At 38.2% G+C, this 27,115-nt stretch overlaps 1 protein-coding gene across 15 annotated transcripts in view; it reads right to left on the bottom strand.

The window, feature by feature from the left end:
• SYBU (syntabulin) overlaps positions 1–27,115 on the bottom strand; it is a 114,815-nt gene that overhangs the window by 40,877 nt on the left and 46,823 nt on the right. For all 15 annotated transcript variants that reach the window (XM_008983341.5, XM_017965629.4, XM_008983338.4 and 12 more), the window contains one exon: positions 4,731–4,928. In XM_008983341.5, the coding sequence (XP_008981589.1) occupies positions 4,731–4,928 (198 nt within the window). The remainder of the gene's footprint in view (positions 1–4,730; positions 4,929–27,115) is intronic.

Here is a 27,115-nt window from a genome sequence, read left to right as displayed (position 1 = left end):
CAGTGTTGATTAATCACTAACCTCATTGGTTCCTTTGAGTTTTCTAGCAAATGCTTCTGAATGTGGGAAAAAAGGTTTTTTTTTAAGTAACCAGTCCTCTGCTATTGTTGTTAGGTTATTTAGAGTTCAGCTCAGCCAGGTCTCCAATTTCAATAGCAGAGGTAGTGTCTGATGACAAGGGGATATTAACTTAGTTCGAATGGTAAGGAGATAAAGTGACATCTTTCACATGCAGGTTTCAACATTTCAGTTCCTAAATGCGGATTCTTTTAAATTTTAGTGATCTGAACCATTTGCTCTTTCCAGGTCTCCTTAATCGCCTCTGGTGCTTTTCTCCCTTCACATTTTCTACTTATTTGTTTAAATTGTTAACTTGTGTTATGGTTTTCCCACCTCTCCAATTAACCTTGTGGACAAAAAGATTCAGGACCTCCCTTTGTAAAACAATGACTTTAGATCTTTTTCTGCCTTGCCTTAAGGTATTCCCCGAGTAGGAAGTCAAGCCTTAAAGGAGGCCTGTCATTTAATGTTCTAAGGAAGTAATACAATTAGGAAGGACTTTCATTTCTGGATAAAAACAGTTTCATCAGGAAACTGACTGCAAACTAAATACAGAAGGAGCACCTGGGAGAAGGAGCACCCCAGATTCATCAAAAATTTCCCAGTTGGAAAGCCTTCATTCCTTTTCTTTTAGTCTGTACTATAGTCCAAATTTATCACAGTCTTCTGCCTTAAATGACAAGTTCCCTAAAAGCAGGGATGCTGTGGAGGAGGTTCTTTGTCACAACTTCCCCACACTCCTCCCACACTAAACATAATCTCTTGCACAAAGTGTAAGCTCTACTTCTCATTAAGTATTTATTGGACAGTTTACTTTATGACATACACAATATTAGGCTCTGGAGATTCAGCCTTGTACATTTTGCAGAATTGTAGATAAAAGAGAGACGTGAAAATACAAAGCCGCTATGTAACTGGACTTTAGGACTGTTTTCTTTTTCTCCTTGGTGGCAATTTTTAATTAAATCTGCATAGGCATTAAGTGATAGAAGCCAAAATGACAGAAGGCTCACCACCTCCAAGAAGTTTCCAGAATGGGTTCCTGCCTGGAAACAGGAAGGGCTTTCCTGCTGTGTGTGCCACCGGGCCCTGCTGGCAAGGTACAGACTTGCTAGGCTCACCTTTCCAAGCCCTTCCCAGTGTCCTATGACGTATTTCCCTTCGTCTTCTCCATCATCTACTCAGGGAACATTATTAGCTCTTTATCTTAGTGACCAAAGGGGTATTTTAATAACTCCTCCTGAGGTGAACAGCAGTGTTTCTGAAACTAGAGCAAGGTACCTAAAATTAAATGGGCTTAGGTTACTTAATGTTAAAGAGTCCCTGAGCCTGTTTAAGAGCCACTAATTGCTTGCTATTTTAATAAATTAGTATTGTTATTAATGAGTTTACTTATTTTTTAAAAAGTAGATCATGTATCAAGAGTTGCAGATCCGTTTTGGCTGAGAGGAGATGGCCACTTGGGGCTATGGAGGAGACAGAACATTTTAACCTGAGAGCAGTATCCTCTTGTGTTTTAACAGGTTACATCTCTGCATTCTATAAATTTTAGAGTCATCCAGGGGCCTCGCTTCCAGGATTTCCTCTCTTCATATTTATGAGACAGACAGGTTTGTTCTGCTAAAAGTTCAGAGAACTGTAGGTCATGGTGCAGACTTTTCTCAAATACAAAGCTTACTGTACAGAACTGGGTCACGCTCAAAAGTGGTAGCAACTTTTTCAGTGATGACATTTGAAATTTTAAGCAACTAAAAAAGCTTTAAGGACCCCTTTACCTTGGTTAAATATGAATAAATAAAAAGGTCAGCAACTAAAAACTGCTCAGGTGATCTTTATGTCTCTGAGCAATTACATTAGAAGCAGTTGACAAAAGTGGTTGTTTGAAGCTTTGCCTTTGGGGAAGGTTCATTAAACTAGGATTCATAAATGCTAACAAAGGAGATCCATGAACTCCCTGAAACGGCATGCGATATTTTGTGCACATGGACATTCTTCTGGAGTATGGGTCTACAGTTTTAATGATTCTCAAGAATCCACGAATCAAAACAGCATTAAGAAAAACTGTTTTTGTTTTCCTTCCATACATCCTTTTATCCTTCCTTTTTCCCCTGTAATTTCTTCATGAAGATGGAGAGCCATAATACTTCTCATCAAGATGAGTGGCTGATCTTTAGCAAATGAGTATTTTCTACAGGATTAGGGAACTGCTTAGTGTGAATTCTATATATATACACAAAGTTCTAAGATTTTGTTAACATGATTATTATTGAAACAAGGAAGGGCCATCATAATATTAACTCTAATATAAACTTAGTTTGTTCTTACTGTGCCATACTTATCTATTGTTTTACTATTTTCTTGTATTGCCATCACCATAAAATGTTTTAGGAATGAGGTGGTGGGGGGTAGGATGAGGATAACAAAATAAAATCATTACAGGTTTTGTTCAAATCCTACAATAGCTATATGATGAAGCATACTTTATTTTTTTTTTCAATCCATGAAGCTGACATTCTTTCTGATATCATTTTATCTTTTAAATCCTATAGCCTACCTTTGCTGCTGAGGTCAACAAATGTTGATTCCCTAATATGCACTAGAGCCTGTGCTCTAGGAATGCAAAAAGAGGATGGCAGGGCCGGGTGTCGTGGCTCAGCCCTATAATCCCAGCATTTTGGGAGGCTGAGGCAGGCGAATCACTTGAGGTCAGGAGTTCGAGACCAGCCTGAACAATATGGTGAAACGCTGTCTCTACTAAAAATAATTTTTAAAAATTTACCTAGGCATGGTGGTGCTTGCCTCTAGTCCCAGCTACTTGGGAGGCTGAGGCAGGAGAATCCTCCAGGAGGCGGAGGTTGCAGTGAGCTGAGATCATGCCACTGCACTCCAGCCTGGGTGATAGAGTGCGACTGTATCTCAAAAAAAAAAAAAATTAAAAAGGTATGAAGTACTGATGCACACTACATGGGTGAACCTTGTAAACATTATTCTAAGGGAAAGAAGCCATATACAAAAGCCCATATACCATATAATTCCATTTGTTTGAGATATCTACAATAGGCAAATAGAGTCAGAGAGTAGGTGAGTATTTTTCAAGGACTGGGGAAGGGGGGAACGGAGTGACTGCTGAGGGGCTTGGAGATTCCTTTTGGGGGTGATACAAAATTTTTAGAATTAGTAAATGGCAATGTTTGCGCAACAGTCTGAATAGACTAAAAGCTACTGAACTGTATACTTTAAAGAGGTGGATTTTATGGTATATAAATCATATCTCAATTTGTCAAAAAGCCAGTTGAGCTAAAGGAGACAGGGAGGCAGTCCTGGCCCTTGGGGTACACAAGGTAATTGTTTTATTTCTTGGCTAAAATTTTACAACATTCTTTAATCATTTTCTCTTTCTTAAATATCAAGGGTACTCAACACTCATTGTACCATTCCCATCTTTCTCATTTATAGGCTTTCTTCTTCATTGTATAGCATTCCTTTTCTTTTACATATTATTCCAAAGTAGGAGACTATTAATGAATTCATCATGACTAACATTTACCAGGAATCACTAGGAAATAGAGTATTTCTTGATCACAGTTTAAGTTTTGATCTGTGACAAAATGACCTAATCTTTGGTTGACCAAAAGCAAGATGAAGAATAATTCATTAGGATATATCATGGACATCAATGACTCAGGGAGAACAAAAGCAGGAAAAGATGTTAGCATTCAGTGGAAGAAGACACAGGGCCAAGCCTTGGCCCCATCGAAATAAAACCATCTGGAGCTCCTTGCACAATAATGTCATCACCAAACAAAACTTAGAAGACAAATGTAAGAAATGAGGACTCATGCAAGCTAATAATCTGTCTTTTCAGCTCTTAAATATGGAAAGCATAACTGCGAATGTAAAGAGAATAATGCCATATAGACAATACCTCCCCATGACAATGCACACAACCTTTTACTTTAAAGTTAGCACTTTAGTCTTTTTTAAAACTACCTTTGTTTATCTACTGCATGTATATTTCTGAGATACAAAATGTTTATATACGTACTGCAGATTCTAAGAATTGAGAATTGACCTTTTCTGATGCTGCTGGCATTTCATTCATTGCAGTAATGACCTCTATTTCATTTTATAGCTTCTAATATTTTGTAATTATTGAACATTTACATGTGTATATACATATAATATTCATATTTAAATTTCTAAAGAAAAAACAGTAACTAAGCTAGCAAGTATTCCCAGCTCTACATATTTGCATCAAGATAATGCCCAGCTCTACAGAGATCTGCATCAAGATAACCTGTTTTCTTCACAATGTGTGGTCACTTATGATAGTACTAAGTAACTGCTTAGTATAATTGAAGTTAGAATTAATCATATAGTTCAAATATTTGTTAGAGCATCTAGTTTGTATTTCTTCAACTTTGTTTCTCTCTATTTAATCAAATCTCTTTATAATGAATACATATGTCACTATAGGTCACTATAGTTACTCAATTATAAACAACTATTTCAGAGGATAGTCCACTTTCCACCCCGCCTCCTTTAAAAATGATGTTGTGGATCTGGGTGCAGTATTGGTGATCCCCAACTTGATATACAGGTGTTTTGTTTCAAACATGAAACTACTCCCATCATATTGTTCTGATGAAAACAATGACAAATTCACTGACCTGGTTTCACAAGGCCTGACTTCGATTCCTTCTTATATCGAGAGGACTGAATGCTTCCTTCACCCACCATTCCAATTGCACATTTCTTTCTGGTGAAGTCTTCATCACTTCCAGGGCAAAAGCCAATGGGGCTGTTTCCAGCATCTGAGGGTGTCTTCACAGGAGACACTGACTGGCTGCTGGGACAGCCTGTGTCATCTAGAAGACAGTAATCAATAGGTGTTTAATGATGAGGAGGAAATCAATGATGATGATGAGAAGCCATGTGGAGCACCATGCATATGCACACGTGTGCTCGCACACGTCCACTCTGCTTATGAAGCTCAGGTTAATTGCTGTGAAGACTCTCCTTTCAAGAAGCTATTTTTATTTTCCATATTTTAATGCATGTTTAAAAAAAATTTTTGAGACAGTCTCACTCTGTCACCCAGGCTGAAGTGCAGTGCTAAGATCTCAGCTCATTGCAACCTCTGCCTTTGGGTTCAAGCAATTCTCATGTCTCCGCCTCCCAAGTAGCTGGGATTACGGATGCATGCCACCATGCCTGGCTATTTTTTTATTATTATTATTTTAGTAGAGACAGGGTTTCATCTTGTTGGCCAGGCTGGCCTCAAACTCCTGGTTTCAAATGATCCACCTGCCTTGGCCTCCCAAAGTGCTTGGATTACAGGCATGAGCCACCACACCCGGCCCCTTGGAAGCTTTTTGATCACAAATATTTCTGTAACATTCACTTTGTCAAAACATAAAGACGTTTCTGTCTTAACACTTTATATAGTGCATTTTTGGGTCATATGTGTCCATAGATTTTTGGATGTGTTTGGTAATAAGTTGTTCATTAGAACAACTCAGGATCATTAGGGTGAACTCTTCAGAGTTATGTTTGGAAAATAGTTATGTTTTAAAACAGAGTTATGTTTCACAAAATAAAAAATTACTTGAATGTTATTGACCACATCCAGTTTTTGATCACTTGACCCATCCAATAGTTGACAGAGTTTGAAAGATGAGTCATCTGGCTTTAGAGTTCAAAGAAGCAGAGTGAAGTGATCCTGTTTTATCATACACACACAACCAAAAATACGTAAATCAGATATATTGCTGTCTGGAGTAAACTGATGATGAAAATGAGATTCAGATGAGAAAGTCCTTTAACTTTCAAGTAACAGATTATTACCAGGGTGATTATATTAAGTTAATATGCATGATATGAAGTGACCTGTGTAGATGCTTATTATGAAAACAGGAAAGTCATACTGCTGACTCCTATAAGTGCTTTCCACATTTATTTAAGTACTTATGATGGTTGGTTAATTTATTTATACTTTGATGAGCAGAACTGTATTGGACTTCAAAGCCAAATCAATATTACTTAAAAATTTGTCTACTCAAACTGATCAATTAGTGTCAAATTTACATTACTAAATAACCCTTTATTATATGGAGATGTTTTGACATCAGAGTTACTTTAGTAACTCATTAGACGAAAGAACGAGTAAAGATATTTAGTACTAATCACTTTTCAGATTATTACATTTTATGAATATTAAGGGAACTAAAATAATATGCCATCTATCAAAGGCTATCTTAAAACTCCACAGCCTGAATAAAGATAGAAACAGAACTAGGCCTGAATAAAACATACTGATTGCTAGAATCTATCTAAAGAAAGAATTACCATTGTTTCATTTTTGGTCTTTATTTCATTTTTCATTATGAAATATCCCAATTCATGGAACAAAGTGAACTTAGCACTAATAAAATGACTTATTTCTCTTGATAATCGTGTTTTAACTTTTCGGTGTATTATCATATGCAGGATCTCTGTGATTTGTTTCTGAAAGTGAATGGTATTTAGTATACTGCTCATGCCTGCAGTCTTTGATCCCTTTTAAACATGCTATGTTCTTCCTGAACTCCTTAAGAAGCTCTGGCCTTGAACAACAGGGTGATGAGAACCTTTCTTGGTGGCTGTTGCTCAGCCCTTTCATCAATCACTGCCCTTGCCTTTCGCTTACATTTGCGCATCCCAGGCTTCAACCCAAAGAGATCTGTGCTCCTTTTTCAAGGTGCAAAGCTGCTAATTACTCAGACACAGATTCCAGCAATTTTACAAGGCTCAACAGGTCTGCACATTGCCTCGGGAGAGCCTCTCTTAATTCCTATCTCAAAGCAGATAAATGAATGAAATCTAATCGTGCAACATTCCATGTTGTCTTTAACATTATTTCCTTATAAGTCAGTTCATAAATCACTTCTTTTGAAAGAGAGCGGCCCCCACAAAATAAAAATCTACGCTTCAGAATGTCTACCCTAAAAATACAAAACAAAACAAAAAACCCTCCATTTTCTTAAAAAATCTCCGACTCACAGGGATAAAATTAAACAATTTCCAGTATTGAGAAATGCTATCAAAATAATATCTTGGGTTTTATTACATTTTCTGCAGTTGAATGAGAAAGAATGTGTACACACCATGTTTTCAGTGCTAGTCCTTTCGAGGACAAAATGCTGAAGTCTGGTTAAAATTCAGGAACTGAAATTATTTAGAGTGGTGGAGGGACAGTAGCAATTTTTCACCTGAAGTGTGATACCTCACCTGTCATCAGCACTTACAACCAGGATCTCCAGAAGCAAGGAATGAGAAGATTAACACCTTAAGAAATCCTGAACTTTGAATACATCTTACAGCATTTAAGTCACTCCACAAAGATCTCTTGCCTACTATCATGCTTCATATGGTGGTGGAGCGAGGCAATAATAGGAATATAAGACCTGGCCTTCATTGGTTAAATGAATATTTATCAAGTTCTGGCACTGAACTAGCCCACAGGCATTGTATCCAGGTCCCATTCTGATAGAGTTTATAAATAAGCAGAAAGGAGCTGGGTCTATGTCACTTATAATGCACAGTTCTTGTAAACTGGCAAGTCTGATAAAGTTAATCCATATCCAGGAAAATGTGTGGGTTATGGGAGAAGCCTGGGGCATTTGCCTGTTTTGTCTAATGACTGACACTAACAAAGGAATCTAGTTTCAGAAAGGGCAGGCCATGAATTTTTCTACTAGAAAATGCAAACACTTTCTCTTATGCAAAGTAAGACCCCAGCAAAGGCACAGAGCTTCCTGTGCCAGGGAATAATCTGAGGTATTTTCCTTTGTGCAGCACTGAAGGAGACGTTATCTTTACAAGTCTTGTTTAGGGCTCTTTTTCTGCTCTCCCTCCTCCTCTCTTCCTCTTTACGGCCAATCGGAAGCTGACAGCCAGTTCAAATGAAGATAACACTCCTTTTCAAAATTCTATGTACAATATTCTTAGTCCCCATTTACTCTGAAATTTTTCTTGAGACTTAAACTTAAAACACGTCTGCTTCATTAAACAATGAAATAATTTGAGTATCTACCTATCATCTATCAATCTATTTTTATTCTTGCTCTGTCGCCTAGGCTGGAGTGCATGAAGTACAGTGGTGTGGTCTTGGCTCTCTGCAGCTTCCGCCTCCTGGGCTCAAGTGGTTCTCCTGCCTGTCTCTAGAGTAGCTGGGATTACAAGCACGCGCCACCATATCCAGCTAATTTTTGTATTTTTAGTAGAGATGGGTTTTGACATGTTGGTCAGCCTGGTCTCAAACTTCTGGCCTCAAGTGATCTGCCCTCCTCAGCCTGCCAAAGTGCTGCGATTACAGGTGTGAGCCACCGTGCCAGGCCACATTTACTCTGAGATTCTAAGAATAGTAAAGCCAAGCTGATGTCCTTTGGTTGTTTATATCTAATCTTACAATACTAAACTACATGTGGACCAAGCACAAATTTAAGAGATTTATTTATTAAACTTGCTTCAGTTAAACTATGTGAATGTGCCTTCTGTTTTCTGCTGGTACCTGACTGCTGAATTTTCCTGTACAATTGACAGATTTATAAAGGTATATTCATAATTTTAGCTTTTATAAGTTATGTTAATATGAAGAAATTAGCAGTGACAAAGATTTCTAATATGAGGAAACTGTTTCTGGGCAGGAAATGGCAGACATCCAGAATAATCTGCCCCGAAGTGTGGGATGTTTCAAATTTCCAAAAGAATGACAAAACTATAAACATTATAGTCTGGTTTTGCCATAGGGAAGCTTTGCTCCAAGGCTTTAGGAAAGAAGATGTAGAAGACTGTTGGTCTATTAGAGAGAGAGGAATTTACAACACACACACACACACACACACACACACACACACACACACCCTTTTTACATAGTTGAGTTTTTACATTTCTTTCTCCATTATTCAAGGTAAGTATAACTTTACTTAAAAACCACAGGACCACTTTACATGTTTTATACAGGGTGTTCTATTTGAAAATATGGGACAATTTCCTTCCAAGGGCTGCTCTTTTAAATTTCCCTTAGACGGGTCCAAGATAGTCTCTGGTAGAACTCAGGTACACATTACCCTCCTCAAGGCCACATCTAAATGATCACCTTCTACAGCGAAGGAGACGGATTCACATGTCCTCCTTGATTTTATTAGGAATTGGTTCTTTTGTTGTTCTTGTTACATTTGCTTAGAATTGGTGAACACACAGGATAAGAGTATTAGAAAGAATACAGATCCAGGAACCTCAGAGGTTGTGAGCTATCTAAAGTACTATTAAAAATATGTACCTCTAGGTTGCACCCTGCATCAGGCAGGGCCTGGTGGGGACCCGCAGCCTTACTCGGGGACCCTTAGCCCCACTGGGCTGCCCCAGGTACCCTGGGAGGAGGAGCTGGGCTGTCTTTTCTGTCGTTTTCCCTGCATCTCCTCCTCCCCCTGAAATCTGTTTTACTTGTTTGTTTGTCTCTCCAATACTGCTGTGTCTCTCTGTGGCTTCTGGGTCTGTTTCACAGTAGATTCTCTGAATCTATCTCTATCTCTCTTATTCTGGCTTTCTAGGTCTCTGCCCCTCACGATATCTTTCTGTGTCTCTGTTTCTGTCTTTTTCAGTCTTTCTGTCTTCTGGCTCTTAAAAGGTCTCTGTGCTCATCTCCATCTCTGACTCCCCACCCCAGGGCCTGCGGGGCAACCACACACCATGTTGTCAACCTCTGGAAAAGAAAGAAAAAAAATGTATACACACACACACACACACACACACACACCCCTATGGAATGGGATAGTTTCCAAACTGTCATCAAGAAAATAAAAAACATGCTAAGGTCTATAAAGACGATGGGGAGAAGCCAGCCACTATTACAATTTTGTAGCTTAGATGTTGTTAAAAAACGGATTTAAAGTCTGTATCTCCTCTCTCTTTACATCATAAGGTGTTTGAAATATAGGACATAGTTAATAATTATGCAATTACAATTCTGAAAAATATGTGCCTAAGTACTTTAAAAGTACTTTGAATCTCATTTTAAATGTACTTGCTAAATTAAATTAAATCTGTTGAGGTTGTTAAAATTTCAGCTTAACTTTTTAATTATAAAACTAATAATTCTCATTGTAGGAAATCTGAAGTGCAGAAGAGTACAAATAAGTAAAGAAAAAATAAAGTCTTACTCTTCTCCTATAATTGTGTTACCCAGAAAAATATTTTGTGAATACAGTTTGCGTGCCTATATGCTTTTTGCTTTATCATTTTTTCAACATATATTATAAACAATTTCCTAATCTGTCATTGAAAATTTCTCCCTGGAACTTGCTAGGCTAGAAAGAAAGAAGCTTAATAATAGCTTAATAGACTAACAGGAACCTACACAAAGGAGTCCCCATTGGTCAACAATAAAATAATTTAAGCACCAAAAAGAATAATAAATGCAAGTGACTGATAATCATTGCATATATAAAAAATCTGAGTTCATGATCATATAAGAAAACACACTACAGAGATAGAGAAAGGCCCCTTTTACCCCCAAAATGCCCAACTCCCTGGACATCACTGGAAATGATCGAAGGACCAATTCTTTATATTCAAAATTGGCAATTAAAAGGAAAGAAATAATTAGTATATATTTTTATTGCAAAAAGTATTCCTATACAACCTGTATCTCAGTGTGGCTGAAATCCCTCATTGTTATTGCAAAGTTTGTCCTTAAAAAGCATTCTGGTTAATGAAAACAGATGGAATAACAGAAATAGAAAATTACTATTTTGCAACATCGAATGAAATAATTGATTTAGGCAACAAACGTAATAGATGGACCCATTAGACAAAAGCTAATAGAGAGTTCACAGTGGAGGGATCAGGCCATACCCAAATGTACCCACTGAGTGTTCTTCCCATCACCAACAGTGGGAAAACCCCTCTGATGGAATGTGAGATGAGGCACCCAGCCCTCCCTATGAAGAATTCTTACCACACCCAAACACACAATTGTCCCCAAATCCAATCAAGGCTTTAAAGCTAATCTTCAGCTTATGAAATATATAGAAAATAGAATAATGAGTTAAATTAGAGATTGTCAAACTGCAGCCTACAGGGCAAATCTGATCCACCGCCCGTTTTTGTAAATGAATTGTTATTGAAACACAGCCACACCCTCTCCTTTATGTATTGTCTATGGTGGCTTCCAAGGCTACAATGGTGGGGAGTTGAATAATTGCAACATAGGCCATCTAGCCAATGTCAAAAACATTTACTATCTGGCCCTTTATAGAAAAAGTTTGTTGACTTCTGGGTTAAATGTTACCACAAAAAAGCAAAAAGGCACTTTTGAGAAAGTCTGGGATATTTTATTGTTCTCTATCGTATGAAGGAATTATGTTAATCATGTTAGAAAGTAAAATGGCACTGTGAATATGTAAGAAAATGTGCTTTTTTTAAAAAAAAGTTATGCATGATGAGGTATGTTGGTAGACAAGAAATGACATGATGTCTGGAGATTTGCTTTAAAATGCCTCTGCAAAGAAAAGAGAGACATAACAAATACAGCAATATCCTGCTATCATTTAATCTAGATAAGTAGGTAATAAGCACATGACAGTTTACTGCACTATTTTCTATTTTTGAGTATGCTGTTTAAAATTTCAAAACATTTTATTTCTTGAAAACATTATTTTAAAGGAGTACTGATTTAAAATAGATATAAACAGCATTTTAAAAATTTGTTTATTTTCAGATAGAGCCTTGCTCTGTTGCCGAGGCTGGAGTGCAGTGGAACAGTCATATCTCACTGCAGATTCCAACTCCTTGCTCAAGTGATTATTTCACCTCAGTCTCCCTAGTAGCTGGAACTACAGTCTTACATCACTGTGCCAACTTATTTTTATTTTTATTTTTTTGTAGAGACAAAGCCTTGCTTTGTTGGCCAGGCTGGTCTCAAGCTCCTGAACTTAAGTGGTCCTCCCACCTTGTCTCCCAAAATGCTGGGATTACAGGTGTGAGCCACTGCACCAGCTGAACATAGTATTTTTAAGACCAATACTTCCTGTAGGAAATATTAGTTTGTTTTAATTGTTCTCACTATTTTTAAAACTGCTTTAACACACATTTTATAGATACATCCTTGGGCAAATCTTTGATGAGCTCATAAAATGTATGTCTAGTGGAATTACTAAAACTTCCAAGAAGTTTGAAACAACTTATATTCCTATGATGGTATGAACATACTGCACTTACTAAATACCTGCCAATACTAAATATTATTTGGTTTGCATCTTTCAAGTTAATCAAAAATAAATTTTTGATGTCTTTATTTACATGTATTTATTTGTTTGTGAAGCTCAATGTCTTTGTATGTTTATTGACCTTTTTAATTTATTCTGTGAATTGTTCAAGTCCTTGATAATTTTTCTATTTGAATCTTCAGGTTTTCGTATTGATCTGTAAGAAATCTTCATATATTAAAGGCATCAACCCTTTGTCATATTTCACTGTTTGTTGTTTGCTTTTAACTTTATAATGTTTTGACATTCAAACCTTGCTCTATTCTGTCAAATCTCTCCGTATGTTCCTTTGTGATTTCTTCTAATACTTTTATGCTTAGAATGTTCTTTGTTAATTCAAAGATCAACTAAATATTTGCCTATACTTTCTCCTAGATATTTATACTTTCACTTTTCATTTAAATTAATTCCATTTGGAATCCACTTTAAAATGTGGTGTGAAGGTTAGATGCTAACTTTTTATTAATATTGTAATTTTAAGGAAGTCTATCCACATTATGTTGCAATGCTTTTATGATGAAAATTTGAAAGCAATACTTTTTGCATAATTCATTTATATATTTCAGAATAATAGACTGCCCAACGTGTGCATGTGCATATCATAAACTTTACTGATAATTTAACAAAAGTGCCTGAAAACCAGTGCCATCAAACACATTTGGTGGCAATTCTGATGACCAAGTCCCTTCTAAAATCTTCTTGCTGAGGCTGGCAGATTGCTTTAACCCAGGAATTCGAGACCAGCCTAAGCAACATGGTGAAACCTAGTCTTTACAAAAAATACAAAAATTAGTTGGGCATGGTGGTGCATACCTGTAGTCCCAGCTACTCTGAATGCTGAGGTGGGAGGATTACTTGAGCTCTGGGGGCGAAGGTTGCAGTGAGCCAAAATCTCACCATGGCACTCCAGCCTGGGTGTCTGAGTAAGAACCTGTCTCAAAAATAATATTCTTATACCAATCACATGTGAGAATAAAACACCAAGTTCTAAAAATTACAATTATTAATAAGATATTTCTTCAAAGTTTAAGAGGCATCTCTAAAACTGCTGGCTCCTTTTTGAATTTAGATCTCAGAGCCCACTAGTTTTCAAAAATGTTGAACTAAACAATTCCAGAAGACACTTAAAAATAACATCAGTGGAGGAAAATATGATTTTGTGCCATAATGTCTTGAAACATTCAGTTATGGTTTGATTCTGTTCGATGTTCTGTTGCATAATTTGGGGGGGCAGGGAAGTTACTGCTAGTTTAAAGAAACATTATTTTAAGCTATATGGAAATCTAGTTGATTCTCATGAACAATGGAAGCATTTACTGACTACTTATTCATCCATTCAACAAATATTTATTGAATGTCTACTACGACTCAGATGCTAATATAGCTCTTATTAGGCTTATTGCTCCAGATACTAGTATTTTTGAAAATAATTTAATGGAGACAGATAAAATGTCACAGCTTAAACTCATGATTAATATAAACCATGTGAAATTCTTACCACAAACCATTCAGTGCATTTGTATGCACTGAAAGGATACAGGTAAGGCAAGAAATCTAACACTTACTAAGTACCTCTCATGTGGCGAACACATTAACTATTAACATATCATTTTAATAATAAGTTACTGTTGGGAAAATGGAGGCTCAGACAGGTTAAAAATTTCACGGGCACAGAGCTGCTGGGCAATTGACTCAGGATTCAAACTAAGGTTTGTCTTACAAAGTGCCTGTTTTACTCACCACCATAAGCTAGCTGTTTTCTAAAATTTCCAACTTATGTTTGTTCCAAGAGGAAACATCAGCAATTCTGGGAATGCCCAAATTAAAAACAGACAAAGGAAGCTGTTAGAAAGAAGTCATCCCATAATAAACAGACCACAGAAATGTGAGGCAAGAAACTCTTTCTAGTTGTTGCCAGTATTCCTGACTCAACATATGTAGCCATATAAAATGTGTGCCATTTTGATAATTTTGCATTCTAGGTTTTCAATAGCAAACCTTGAATTTCTATTCCTTCACCCAATTTTAGCATCTTTTTGTAGTGAGAGCTCAGAGATCTACAAAGTTCTAAAATCTGCTTCAGTATTATGCAATATATCACTAATCAGTGGCTGATGTTGAAGTGTATGAATCTCATTCATCTATCCACTTATTTTTTCTACAAATAATTATTGATTTCCTACTATGTGTTAGATATTATTCTAGATGTAAGAGAGGTAATAATGAGTGAGACACTAAGATCTTTCTTCTTAACAAGTTCACATTCTAATGATGAGGAGAAACAGTTAATAAGTTAAAAAAATACATAAAAAGGTGTTTTGGGGCCAGGTGCAGCAGCGGTAGCTCATGCCTACAATCCTAGCACTTTGGGAGTCCAAGGTGGGAGGACAGTTTGAGCTCAGGAGTTTGAGACCAGCCTGGGCAATGTGGAGAAACCATATCTTTTTTTTTTTTAATTTTTTGAGACAGGGCCTCACTCTGTCACCCAGGCTGGAGTGTAGTGACACGATCAGGGCTGACTGCAGCCTCCAACTCCTGGACCCAGGTGATTCTCCCACCTCAGCCTCCCATGTAACTGGGACCAAAAGGTGTGTGCCACAATACCTGGTTAATTTTTTTCTTTTTTTGTAAATGGGATCTCACTATGTTGCCCAGTGAGATCTCCTGGGCTCAAGTGATCCCTCCACCTCAGCCTTTCAAATTCCTGGGATTATAGGCATGAGCCACTATACCCAGCCAGAGACCCTTATCTCTACAAAAAAATAATTTTTAAAAAATTAGCTGGGCATGGCCATAGTCCCAGTTATGCAGAAGGCTGAAGTGGGAGGATTGCTAGAACCCAGGAGGTCAAGGCTGCAGTGAGCTGAGGTCGTGCCACTGCACTCCAGTCTGGCTGACAGAGCAAGATCCATCTCAAAAAAAAAAAAAAAAAGATATTTGGGATTTTCTGTTAATATAGTATACCCGGTGATATATGTGGGAGGTGGGAAGCTACTTCATCAGATACACTGTCATAGACGGTTCCTGAAGAGGTCGTTTGACCTTAAACCAGAAAATGAGAAGGAAATAATCACAGAAAAGGCAGAGAAAATAGGGAAAAGAATTCCAGGCACAGAACAAGTACAAAAAGCTCCGAGGCAGGAATATGGTGCATTACAGAAACCAAAAAGACGAAGAGCAATGGGGGAGAGAATGATGGTGAGGGCAAAGGGAGGCAGAAGCCCAAGTAGTACAGAATTGTAGGTCAGGAATCTATAATTTTATCACAAGTGCAACAGAAACCACAGTGTGCACTAAGCATGAGATGACAAAAGTTTGGCCTGTGCTTATAATGGAGAACAGACTGAGTCAGTGATAATATATCTAGCTAATTTTACTGGGTGCCTATTAACTACCAAGCACGGTTCTAGACACTTTACTTAACACAAGTCTTAACTAACTTAACCTAATATTAACTAACTTAATGTAATACGTAACTAACTTAACCTAATATTCCTCTGAGATAGGCACTATTGTCATCCTGATTGGCAGGGGTCATACGAAACTAGCGCTAATGTTTACACCACCTGCCCAAGCTTGTAATCTGTAAGTGGCAGAGTTGTAGTATGAAGCCAGACAGGCTAATTCCAGAGTGTTTCTCTTTGTTAATCACTATGCTGCATGGCCCCTTTAAGAATGAAAGGAAGAAGCAAATAAACCCATTTGGAGCTACTACCATAGTAGAAATGAGAGGTAAGAGAGGTTTGACTTGAGTGGTAGTAGTGAAAATTGAGAAAAGTAGATACATTTGAGATAAATTTAGAAAAATAATTGAAAGCATTTATTTACAGTAAGGAAAAATGGAAAGACTCGAGAATGTCTTCTTCTAGGCTTTTTTTCTTAAACAAGTGGGAATATGGCAGTCATTTCTGAATTGGAGGAAAATGGGTTTATGAATGTGTAGGGGGTGAAATCAAGAATTCTTGTTTTGATATGAGACATTTGAGAAACAAATTAAACATGATCTTGGAGATATCAAGTAGGCACTTGGATAAGTGAGCCTGAAGCCCAGGGGGAAAGTCTGGAGCATCACCACCCTACAGGTGAGACACTAAAAGACACAGGTCTGGATACATGCCCTTGGGGAAGGCAGGAGAAGAAGAGGGCCAAGAAGGAGACTTGATAGGCAGGAGGAACGCTCAGCGGGGTGGTTCACAGAAGTTGTGGAGGAAAATCTTTCCTAGGAGAGGGGCCTGTTCAATTATGTTGAGTGCTGCTGAGAGGTCAAGGAAAATGAGGGCAGACAAGGGGAATATTAGATTTGGCAACATAATCACTCACATGCTTGCCAGGACACATTATGGAGCCAGGATTTTGGAGAGGTTTTGCCATGAAGAGGAGCAGAGAAATGGAGGTGGGGGGGGTCTTTTGCAAATGAAGGGCAGTTGTAAAGAAGGAAGGGAGCTTCTTTTTCTTTATAGATGGGGAGTGCATATTTGTTAATGGAAATTAGCTTGTCAGAGTGACTGAAATGAACACCTCACACTAAGACACGTAACTCAGATCTACAAAAGCAGAGTGGAGAGTGGAGTAATTATTTACTGAGTGCTTTCCTTGTTTCTTAGAGACAAAATAATCACTTCATGGATAAACATTCCCAGGATTTCTGAGCTATTTTGGAGCTTCGAGTGCACCCATAAAAGTCACTCTGATGAAGCCCTGGGCAGTAAGGGAGGACGCAGGGCCAGGTGAGGTAAGCTCCATTTCTGCAGAGGACTCTATGCTCTCTCTCTGGAACAACGGCCTAGCACATGGTTTCTAACAAGCATTAAATTGTTTGATTTGCACTAGCAGCCCCTGAAGAAGGAATCTGGAAGAGAAAATACTTGGCCCAAATATTTAATGTAGAATGCGTAATGAATCTACCTAGATGTTTTGGTGAGGGAGGAGTTGGTGTTGAAATTGGGAAACAGAGGGTGGCTCTATCACTGCCAGAAGAAAGATGAGCCCTGGCATGGGGGTGGTGAATTTGTCTATCAGGAGAACTTTATCTTATTCTTTCTTTCATATAGTTATGATCTTTCCAAAAAAGGCACGATACAAATCTTTCTGACCTTCCCTCTCCTTAGCATTTTGGGTTTATTTGCAGTTTCTAGGGCATGCCTTTGTAAAGGCTGAGTTATTTTTTTTAAGTTGCCTTGGCAGGAGAACATGAAGGAGAGGGAAAAAAGCAGAACTAGAAAGATAGGAAGGGAGGAAGAGAGGAAGAGAGACAGACAGAGGCCAAAAAGTTAATTTTTTCCTTTATTTATTTATTTTGTTTTTTTTGGGAGACTTTTGTTCTCGTCACCCAGGCTGGAGTGCAGTGACACAATCTCGGCTCACTGTAACCTCCACCTCCCATGTTCAAGCAATTCTCCTGCTTCAGCCTCATGAATGGCTGGAATTACAGGCACCTGCCACCATGCTAATTTTTAGTAAAGTCGGGGTTTTACCATGTTGGCCAGGCTGGTCTCAAACTCCTAACCTCAGATGATCTGCCAGCCTCAGCCTCCCAAAGTGCTGGAAGCACAGGCATGAGCCACCATGCCCAGCCCCAAGAAGCTAGTTCTTCAGCTCTTGAAAAACTTATAATAAAGTAACTACAAACCACTTTAAGGACATCTGAATTAAAGTGAGTTGTCTTATGGCAATGTGAATAGTTTTTCCTTTCTTTTCCACTTTTCTTCACAGTGAGAATCTGAACATGGTAATGGTCAAGATAGAGTAGGGGATAAAAATGGAAACTATTAAATAAAAAGCACTGTTCATTATACAGTTTATGTAATTGCTATGTCTGAGTTTTTTTCTATTTTGAAAAAAAAATAATTGTTTTAAATAACATACTTATATCATGGAACTTCTTTTTAAAAAGGAACAAAGGAAGAAAATAGAGTCACAGAAAAAATATAGTCTAATTCCAGTGACATTCATAATATAAAATTCTAACTTATTAAAGTTAGCCTCATAGACAAAATGTCCACCCACAGAAGAATGGTTGAATATATTGTGGTCCTCTGTAGAGAGACACGCCATGCTGTCATTACAATGAATGAGAGGATTTCTTTGAGGCACAGGTAATGCCTGGAATATGCATTTTTTGAGGGCAGGGGGAGCCATGTCAGTATTGCTCACTGTTCTACCTCAGCTACTAGAAGAGTGCCTTGTACACAATAAATTTTGTATAAATACTTGCTTAATGAACAGAAAGAATCACAGATCAATATAGCATAATTTCACTTTGGCAAAAAGCAAAACAAAATACATCATACAAATGTGATTAGCTCCAACTTGACGTATGCGTTTGTATAACATATTTTATAATAAATGCATTTTTGTTACTTCTGAATTTAAAAATAAAAACTTAATTAGCATTAAAGAAATATAATCCTCATAAACACTCCAGAATCAATAAAAGGGGAGCCTAGGATCCAGAGGGTCTTAAGAATTCTGAGAGGTAGGTCAGTCTCTAACAGCGATCCTATCTGCCTGGTCACCCACACACAAAAAAGAATAAAGACTGAGCCAGCTGGTAAAGAGGCAGAGCCCAGAGATAATCCACAGTGAATGAGGAAAAGTTGATGGCTGTGGTTTCTAATGGGATGGGTGAATGCTGTGTGGTCTCAATGATAGCACAGGTGTGCATTTGGAAACTTGGTTTGGGTTCCCTAAAAAGAGAGAGCAACCGACTTGAAATAACAGGTCTCCTTCTGGAGCCAGAGGAGCCAAGCAGCAGGCAGGGAAGCTTCAGAGCAAGAGTAATGTTTCCAGCAGTGGCTGGGGCACCAGGTCAGGAGTCACTTTCTGCTCTAGTCAGTGGGAGGAGACTGGGGCTTTCTCAGAATAAAAACCACCTGGAGGGTGGGGTGGGGTAGTAACTAGTGTCAAATCAGAGTCCTGGGAAACATGAATATGCGGCCTGTACTAATTACCTTTTTTTTTTTTTTTAGACAGTCTTGCTCTATCACCCTACCTACAGTGCAGGAGTGCAATCTTGGCTCACTGCAGCTTCCACTTCTCAGGCTCAAGTGATTCTCATGCCTCAGCCTCCCAAGTAGCTGAATTACAGGTGTGTGCCATTGCACCTGGCTAAGTTTTGCATTTTTTGTAGAGATAGAGTTTCACCATGCTGGCCAGGCTGATCTCTAACTACTGGCCTTGAGTGACCTGGCAGCCTCGGCTTCCCAAAGTGCTGGGATTACAGGCATGAGCCACTGCAATCAGCCATAATTACTTTTTTTTATTGTAATCTTGGCTGCTCATTTTTCTGATTTTTTTTTTTGTGACTGAAAAATAACAATTAGAAAAGACAGTGCTCCTCATTGCTCCCTAAATATGCCCTGCACTTTTAGGACTCTGCTTTTACCCACATTAATCTCTCTCTTTGCAATTTTATGCTTAGCTTCTCAAACTCCCTCAAAACCTTGCTTATGTGCCAGCTCTTGAGTGGGGCATTTTCTGGTTTTCTTAGTAAGAAACCTCCCTTCTAGATGCCCACAACACTAGGGTCATGGTTCTACTGTGGAGCTTACTCTTTTTGACATTAAGAGACGCTCAGGACAGGAATGTCACCTTCATCTAACCAAACTATTTAATAGAGTACTGAGTAATTTTCTAGTTGTCTTATTTCCCCAACTACTAAGATAGTGCTCTGCTCTCAATACATTTTATAAATAGAAAATTATTCACTTGTTCTGTTCTCATAATTATGATTTCTACCAAATTCCAACAAATGCTTACTAAGCAACTGCTACAAGGGTGGGGAAGTATGTTGTTCCTGCCTTCATAGGGCTTACAATCTTGAGGAGTCAGATAATCAAACAAAAATTTTTAAAACCAAGACAGGTGCGGTGGCTCATGCCTGTAATCCCAGCACTTTGGGAGGTCGAAGCTGTTGGATCACTTGAGGCCAGAAGTTCAAGACCACCCTGGGCAATATGGTGAAACTCCATCTCTACTAAAAATACAAAAATTAGCCAGGTGTGATGATGTGCACCTGTAGTCCCAGCTACTCGGGGGCAAAAGCATGGAAATCACTTGAACCCAGGAGGTGGAGGTTGCAGTGAGCTGCGATTATGCCACTGCACTTCAATCTGGGTGACAGAGTAAGACTCTGTTTAAAAAAAGAAAGAAAGGAAGGAGGGAGGGAAGGAAGGAAGGAAGGAAAGAGAGAGAGAGAAAGAAAGAAAAAAAAGAAAGAAGGAAAGAAAGAAAGATTATGCTACTGCACTTCAGCCTGGGTGACAGAATGAGACTGTCAGACAGAAAGAGAGCGAGAGAGAGAAAGAAAGGAAGGAAAGAAGGAAGGAAGGAGGAAGGAAGGAAGGAAAGAAGGAAAGAGGAAGGGAGGGAAGGAAGGAAAGAGGAAGGAAGGAGAGAAGGAAAGAAGGAAAGAAGGAAGGAAATTTTAAAACCAGATAATGTAGAAAGCATAAAGATGGGACACCTAACCTAGACATTGAAATTGATCCTTCAGCTTCCTACTTTGATCTATAAATATACTTACTTGTAGTCACATCCAGTCTTACTTCTTTTTGCTCATTTATGTATCTTTTTTGGTCTACCTCGGTCTTGTTACAGTTAATACTTCTCTACTATTGTTATGTCTTTCTCTCCCTCAATCTCTCTGTTTTATTCTTTACTATCTACTTCTAAGTTCAAAAACTTTATCAAATACTTGATAAACACCTGATTTTCACTGTAAATGCAACATTTGTTTTTATTCTATTTTCTATTCCCCATCCCAGTTAAGCCCTTTAAAAACATGGCCCATACTTTATTTGCTACCTCTCACTCATGTCTCAGCTGATGGGAGTTTGATACATCCCATCCCCCGATCACCACCAATTTGCTGCAACTGTTTATGCTGCAACTGTTTCTGCAGAAGATCACTAAAAACCTAATGGTCTGAATCCTTGAGTACTATTTACTTAGCCTTGCAGACATACTGGATCTCTTGGTTATTTCTCGAAACTCTTTTCCTTTGGAAGTGGAGACACCGTCACACCTGGCTCTCATGCTTTCTCTCTGAATGCTCATTCTTGGGTGTCTTGATTTCCTTTTCCTGCCTCTTCTTGCTATACCTCAGAGTCCTCCCTGTGGTCCTCTAATATTCTTCCTCCATGCACTCGCCACTGGTAATATCATCAACACCCTTGACTTCTGCTGGTCACCATCTTAGAATTCTCTTTGGGGCTCCAGCCTTTTGTCTAAAATGCAACAAAGCCTAAATCGAACGAATTAACTTGACTCCCTGTCCTTTTCCCCAATTCTGCTATATGTATTCATCCAGTGGAGATTTAGATACATTCTTCCCCTTCACCTTCCATCTGCAATTGATGACTAATACCCATCTGTTCTAGCCCCAAATCTCACACATGTCATTCATTTACCAGTCTTCACTTAGACTGCAGCAGTGGCCTTCAAAGTGGGCAGAATCCTATCACTCCTGCCCGCTCCCTGTCCAATACAGAAATAGGAAGACTTTCTAAATTATAAATTGGATCATAATTCTTTCTTGCCGAAAATCCTTCACTGGCTCTGAAATATCTTTAGAAATTGTAAAATGGCAGCCTATGATCCATATTCGGCTATGTACACATGCTATTTGTACCACAGAGTTAGTTTAAAAGCTGAATTTTTAAAATTCAGAATATCTTTCATGATGGCACAAATGTCACCAGTTCTAGAGTTCTCACTGTTGTCTTCTACCAAGGTGCCCTCACTCTTTACATTACTGGCCTAGTGCCTGTATGGACCATTGAGCTTCACGGAAGAAGTTCTGAGCATGGCATAGGAAGTCTTGCATGACCTGGCCTGCCTGCCTTTCTGCCTCTCATTTTATGCTTTTAACTCAAGTTTGCTGATGCCAAGGCTCATGTTTATCTACTACACCATGCTAATTAATGTTACTTCTTTTCTTCCTTGGGCTTATGAAATGTGAGAGGCCAATGCAAATAATAAATGGAACAACAAACTCAAATTACAAGGTAGGAGTGTACGTGGAGAGGACGTGGATGAAAGGGACTGGGACACAGGTGAGTAAAGGCAGCAATGTGGGAATCCCATCCAGATGGGATAATTTGTTACCGCATTCATTTCAGTGTCAGGGCTAAGGCAGTAAAACAATTGATTTTTCTAACCCCTGTGTGCCATTCATTTTTGTAGCCTAAGCACAATTCCTGATCCTTTGCAGGCATTTAAGAGATGCTTACTGAATAAACATGGTTTTGTGAAGGCCTGCAAAAGGCTGAATGTCCTATCACTTCCAGGCCTCAGCCTCTTTTCTTTCTGCCTCTCTCAGTGTATCTACCGGGTGTTCAGGGTACACTCTTGGTGTCGGCATACCCCCTTTCAGTGTACCCCCCAATCATCCCAATATCACAAAAAGAATATGCAAAATAGTAAAAAGTATAGATATAGTAAATTCAGAGAGAGGATTAATAGGAAATTTTAAAAAAAGAAATGCTTTCTCCTCCCCCTTACTTTGCTACCATCTGAACACAAGTTAAACCTATTATGTAGACATAAACAATATTATGGCTAAGATTAAGGACATGGGACCAGTATAGATAGAGTCAGAAGCTATAATTTCTGGGGAATGGGGAGGCCTCCTTCTACATCCACCTTGCCCCATGGTCATTGGTTTAAATGGCCTGGCTGGCCACCATTCTACCATTGTTGGTCTTTATTCATCTTGTGATGCCACTTTGGGCATCCCCCTTATACTCCTCATACCAAATCCCCAAATACACACAGAACACAAAGACGTGAGGCTCAGCCTTCGGTGCGCACAAGAGTTGTCTGGAAAGCCTGTAAAGTGCAGATTTCTGAGTCCCCTCATTTCAGGACAATAGTTTTGGGTAAGGTTATTGTATTTGAATTTTAAACAAGTTTTACTGAGGATTTAAAAGTAGGCAAACACCATACTCTGACACTGGAAAACATTCTTATAAAGACAAGTGTTTTAGAACCTAAAAGATTCTCAAGTTAAGTACCTTAATTTGCTTTCAGACTTGGTCCAATTCCATCATGTTTACCTTTCACCATTCCTACTGCCAAGGATTTTTTATTAAGTGGCAAAAATTTTGCTTTTGGCAAACTGCAGTTACCACATTGTCAAAGAAATACTGCCTATATGCTTTTTGTTTGTAATCTCTTTCATTAGGTGCATGCTTCTGTGGCGAGGCAGCTAAGCATTTGAAATATTTATTATACAACATTGCCTAGGTCTCCTACTCATTAAAGCGATACTAAATTGATAGGATTTTTTTTTTTTTAATTCACAGCAGGCTAGCAGTCATTCAACTGCAGTATAATTTGGTATTGCAGCTCACTTCACTTTAAGCAATTCATCTCAATTCTAATCATTATGTTCAAAGCTTCACTGTATCCAGATGCCAAGTTTCCCCAACTGGACAAAAGCACAGGAGAAATATTTGTTTGGCAGGGCCTGGTAAATTTTTGCAGGAATTGTCATGCCTCAACAGGGCACCAGTCAGGTTATAATTTGCCTTAATTGCTCTTGCCACAAACAGCAACAATGATTACCTCTAGGTCACTGGCACTCAAAGAAAGATTTCTTCTCAGCTACTGTAAATAACAAAATACTTTCTGCAAACACCTTTCTTGGGATGAGACTGCAAAATATCTCGGTTTTTGACCATTTTAAAAATTAACCCAGTACATGTTTTTTTAAATGTGTTATGTCACACATTCGCCTGTGTATCTGTGTGTGCACATTAAAATACATGAAAATAACTCAGATATTAGTGTTCTCCCATAAAACAACTAGTCTTCTATCTGCATAATTTGTTCCACCTGCCATGTTTACAAGGCGCCCCAAGGAGAACTAGCTTAAAACCCAGCAATCCATCTGCCTCTCAGTTCTAAGGGGGTAATTATTGCCTCAACTATGCAAAGAGGAATGCACAGCATGCTGCTGACCGTGTCAGGTGACTGATATATGTGCCTGGCACACTCACCCAGGTCATTGGCTTTTCTAATAGTAGCTGGGGTCATGGTACAGTAACAAACACAATCCACTACTTACAGAAAAGGGGGAAAAAATGGATAGAGAATAGATTCAGTGGGCCAAACCCAGAACACGAACCAAAAATGTGGGCTGTATCACTTCTTATATGCATGTTAAAAAACAAGAAACATGGGGGAGGAAGGACAGGTTGACTTTATGCCAAAACATTGGTTTAAAAAGCAAAAAACTTTTTTTTTAAAGGGGACAGGAAAGCAGGTGTTTTGTTTCTACTAATTCCCTATGAACTGTACTTCCTTATGTATTTTTTTAAAATAAAGCATTAATTAATATTTATCAATAATGTACAATGTTCTACTTGCTATGCACACAAAATAAATCTGGCTTCCAATACAGTATAAACTGAACTGTCTCCAGCTAAGCTCACAGTGACCAAGACTGAATACAAACAGTGAGGAATACTGTTTGAAGACTAGAATGATGTCCAAATACAAAAACACTCATGTGCTGATGAAATGCACAAAGCACCTGCAGATCTTCAAAGAAATTTGGCTAAGAAGAAGCTATTAAAAAAAAAAAGAGCTCTTTGGGGACACACCCCAAATGAATTGCAAAAGGTTACATACAACTCCTTCCCATTGAAATAAGGGAGACACAACATACAAATTAGCATTTAGAATATCAAGTCATTAAATGCTCCTTGCCAAAGCTCCCATGGGAAAACAAGAGGGTGGCAGGGGAGTGTGGAGGGAAGATGGAAAGTGGGTAAAAAAAAACAGATCACTTTGGAAATAGTTCCATTCTTTTAATTCCACAGGTCAGTAAATTATAAGGAAAACTTGGAGTGGAGTAGAGGAAACATCAGCATTCAGTTGCCATTTATTTTGTTGAAGTAGAACTACCATCCACTATCATGAATTTTTGTTTTATTACAAATGATAGGAAAGCCAGATTCACAAAATAAAGGATCATTCTTTATATTAAGTAAATTTTTATGAAGCTCACTACATTATATTTTTTTTAAAAAATAAATATTTTAGAATATATGATGCTCTTCATAATGAATGTTTTTTATGTAGATTTGGGGAAAGAGTCTTCAGTTTGCAGTTCTGAAAATGTAATTTTCAAATCAAATTTCATTGGTTTGCGGTGACATCTTTCTCTATAATTTCATTACCAGATTGTAAGAATTCCCCTAATTATGCATGGCCCCTTTTACGTGAGGGAATGTGATGATTTATAAAGAAGATAAGCTAATACAGGAGGATTACTGGAAGGTTGTGAAGCTGTGATGACAATAGATGCTGCTAAATTATTTTAGCTTTGTTCTAGTAGAGGCTGGTATTTTTTTAAGTATTTGTATGCACCCTGTTCTCAAAGTGCCATGATTAAGCCAGGAACACACACTCTGGCCTCAGTGTTAGAGTGGCCGGATTAAAACGAGCGATTTCCCCCTGCTGGTTGGACATGTCTTACATTCTCTACCTCACTGCCTGCAGCATTAACACTCCCCACAGTACCAAACCCATTTATTTTCCACCCACCAACCGGCCTCCTAAAGCATCATTAACATGCCCCCAAAGGCCTTGCTGCTGTCAATTTTAGCCTGCACAGCACTCAAAAGCCTTTGTGGGGTTTATCAGAGTTCTGTAGGAAAGGAAGGGAAGGCATTAGACTCAACCCATGGGGAATTGACAACACAGGAAGATGAAGAGAGATGAGGCAGATGCCCAGGAATGGAGGAAATCCTATCTGGAGGCAGGTTGCAAGGCTAAGATTGAAAGGTTGTTTAGAGACACCCATAATTATATGCTTCTGCCACTCAATTTTCAGCTAGTTAATGGCAAAAAGATCAATACCTACTTTCGATTTTCATGTACAGCATTATTGCCTTAGCCGGAGACAGGTCTCCTAGGAAGGAGGATGATTCGGGAAGTGGGTCTGGGGGAGAATGATTCATAACCAAAATCAATAATCTTATTGGTTTGCTGTCATATTTTCTAAAACATATTTGGGGTTTTCCTTTTTTGTTGTTGTTTTGAACAACTTTTTCTTTTTTTCTGATAACACTACTCACCCTGAAATCAGGCACAGAGCAATTGATTACATGGAGGGAATACCAGGAATAAATGTGGAACTGAGTTATGTACACAAAGCTCTGTCAGTTTGAAATGATGTGTCCCGAGTTCATCCACACTTGAGTGAACGCTGGGCTCCAAAACAGAGTTAAAGTAAACGGCATTACATTCTGCAAATTCAACTCTGGATTCTAGGAATATTAACTGTGATAGCTTCTCAATTACCCTTTTGTTTTCTTCTTGGGAGAATAGTAAGCAAAACAGCAGTGGGTTTCCATTTTAAATGAGATTCATATGATTCAAACAGTAAGAAATAAGTTTTAAAACATAATACTTCAATAGCTTTTTTTTTTTTCAAAATCCATCAGAGAATTTGAGTTAGATAGGGAAAAAAAAAGTAAGCAGTGCAGAATTTTCAACATACAACTTATGCAGAGGACAGAATAATTTTGTGAAGGTATGTAATAAATCCAATGCTGCATTTACAAAATTCTTGAAAAATGTAGCCATGAGCCCTAAATGCAGTGGAATGTAATGTCCTGCTAAATTAGACCATTAATCATAGCATCTTGAGTCACGTGTTTCCTCTCATACATGTGTTAATCTTCAAGTTCCATGTTCCCTAAATAAGTTCTAAAAAATTATCTACTTTGAAGCAT

This window comes from Callithrix jacchus, chromosome 16 (genome assembly GCF_049354715.1).
Source record: "Callithrix jacchus isolate 240 chromosome 16, calJac240_pri, whole genome shotgun sequence".
Taxonomy (NCBI): Eukaryota; Metazoa; Chordata; class Mammalia; order Primates; family Cebidae; genus Callithrix; species Callithrix jacchus.
The sequence above is the reverse complement of the archived record's forward strand: the minus strand, read 5'-3'. Positions and strand labels throughout refer to the sequence as shown.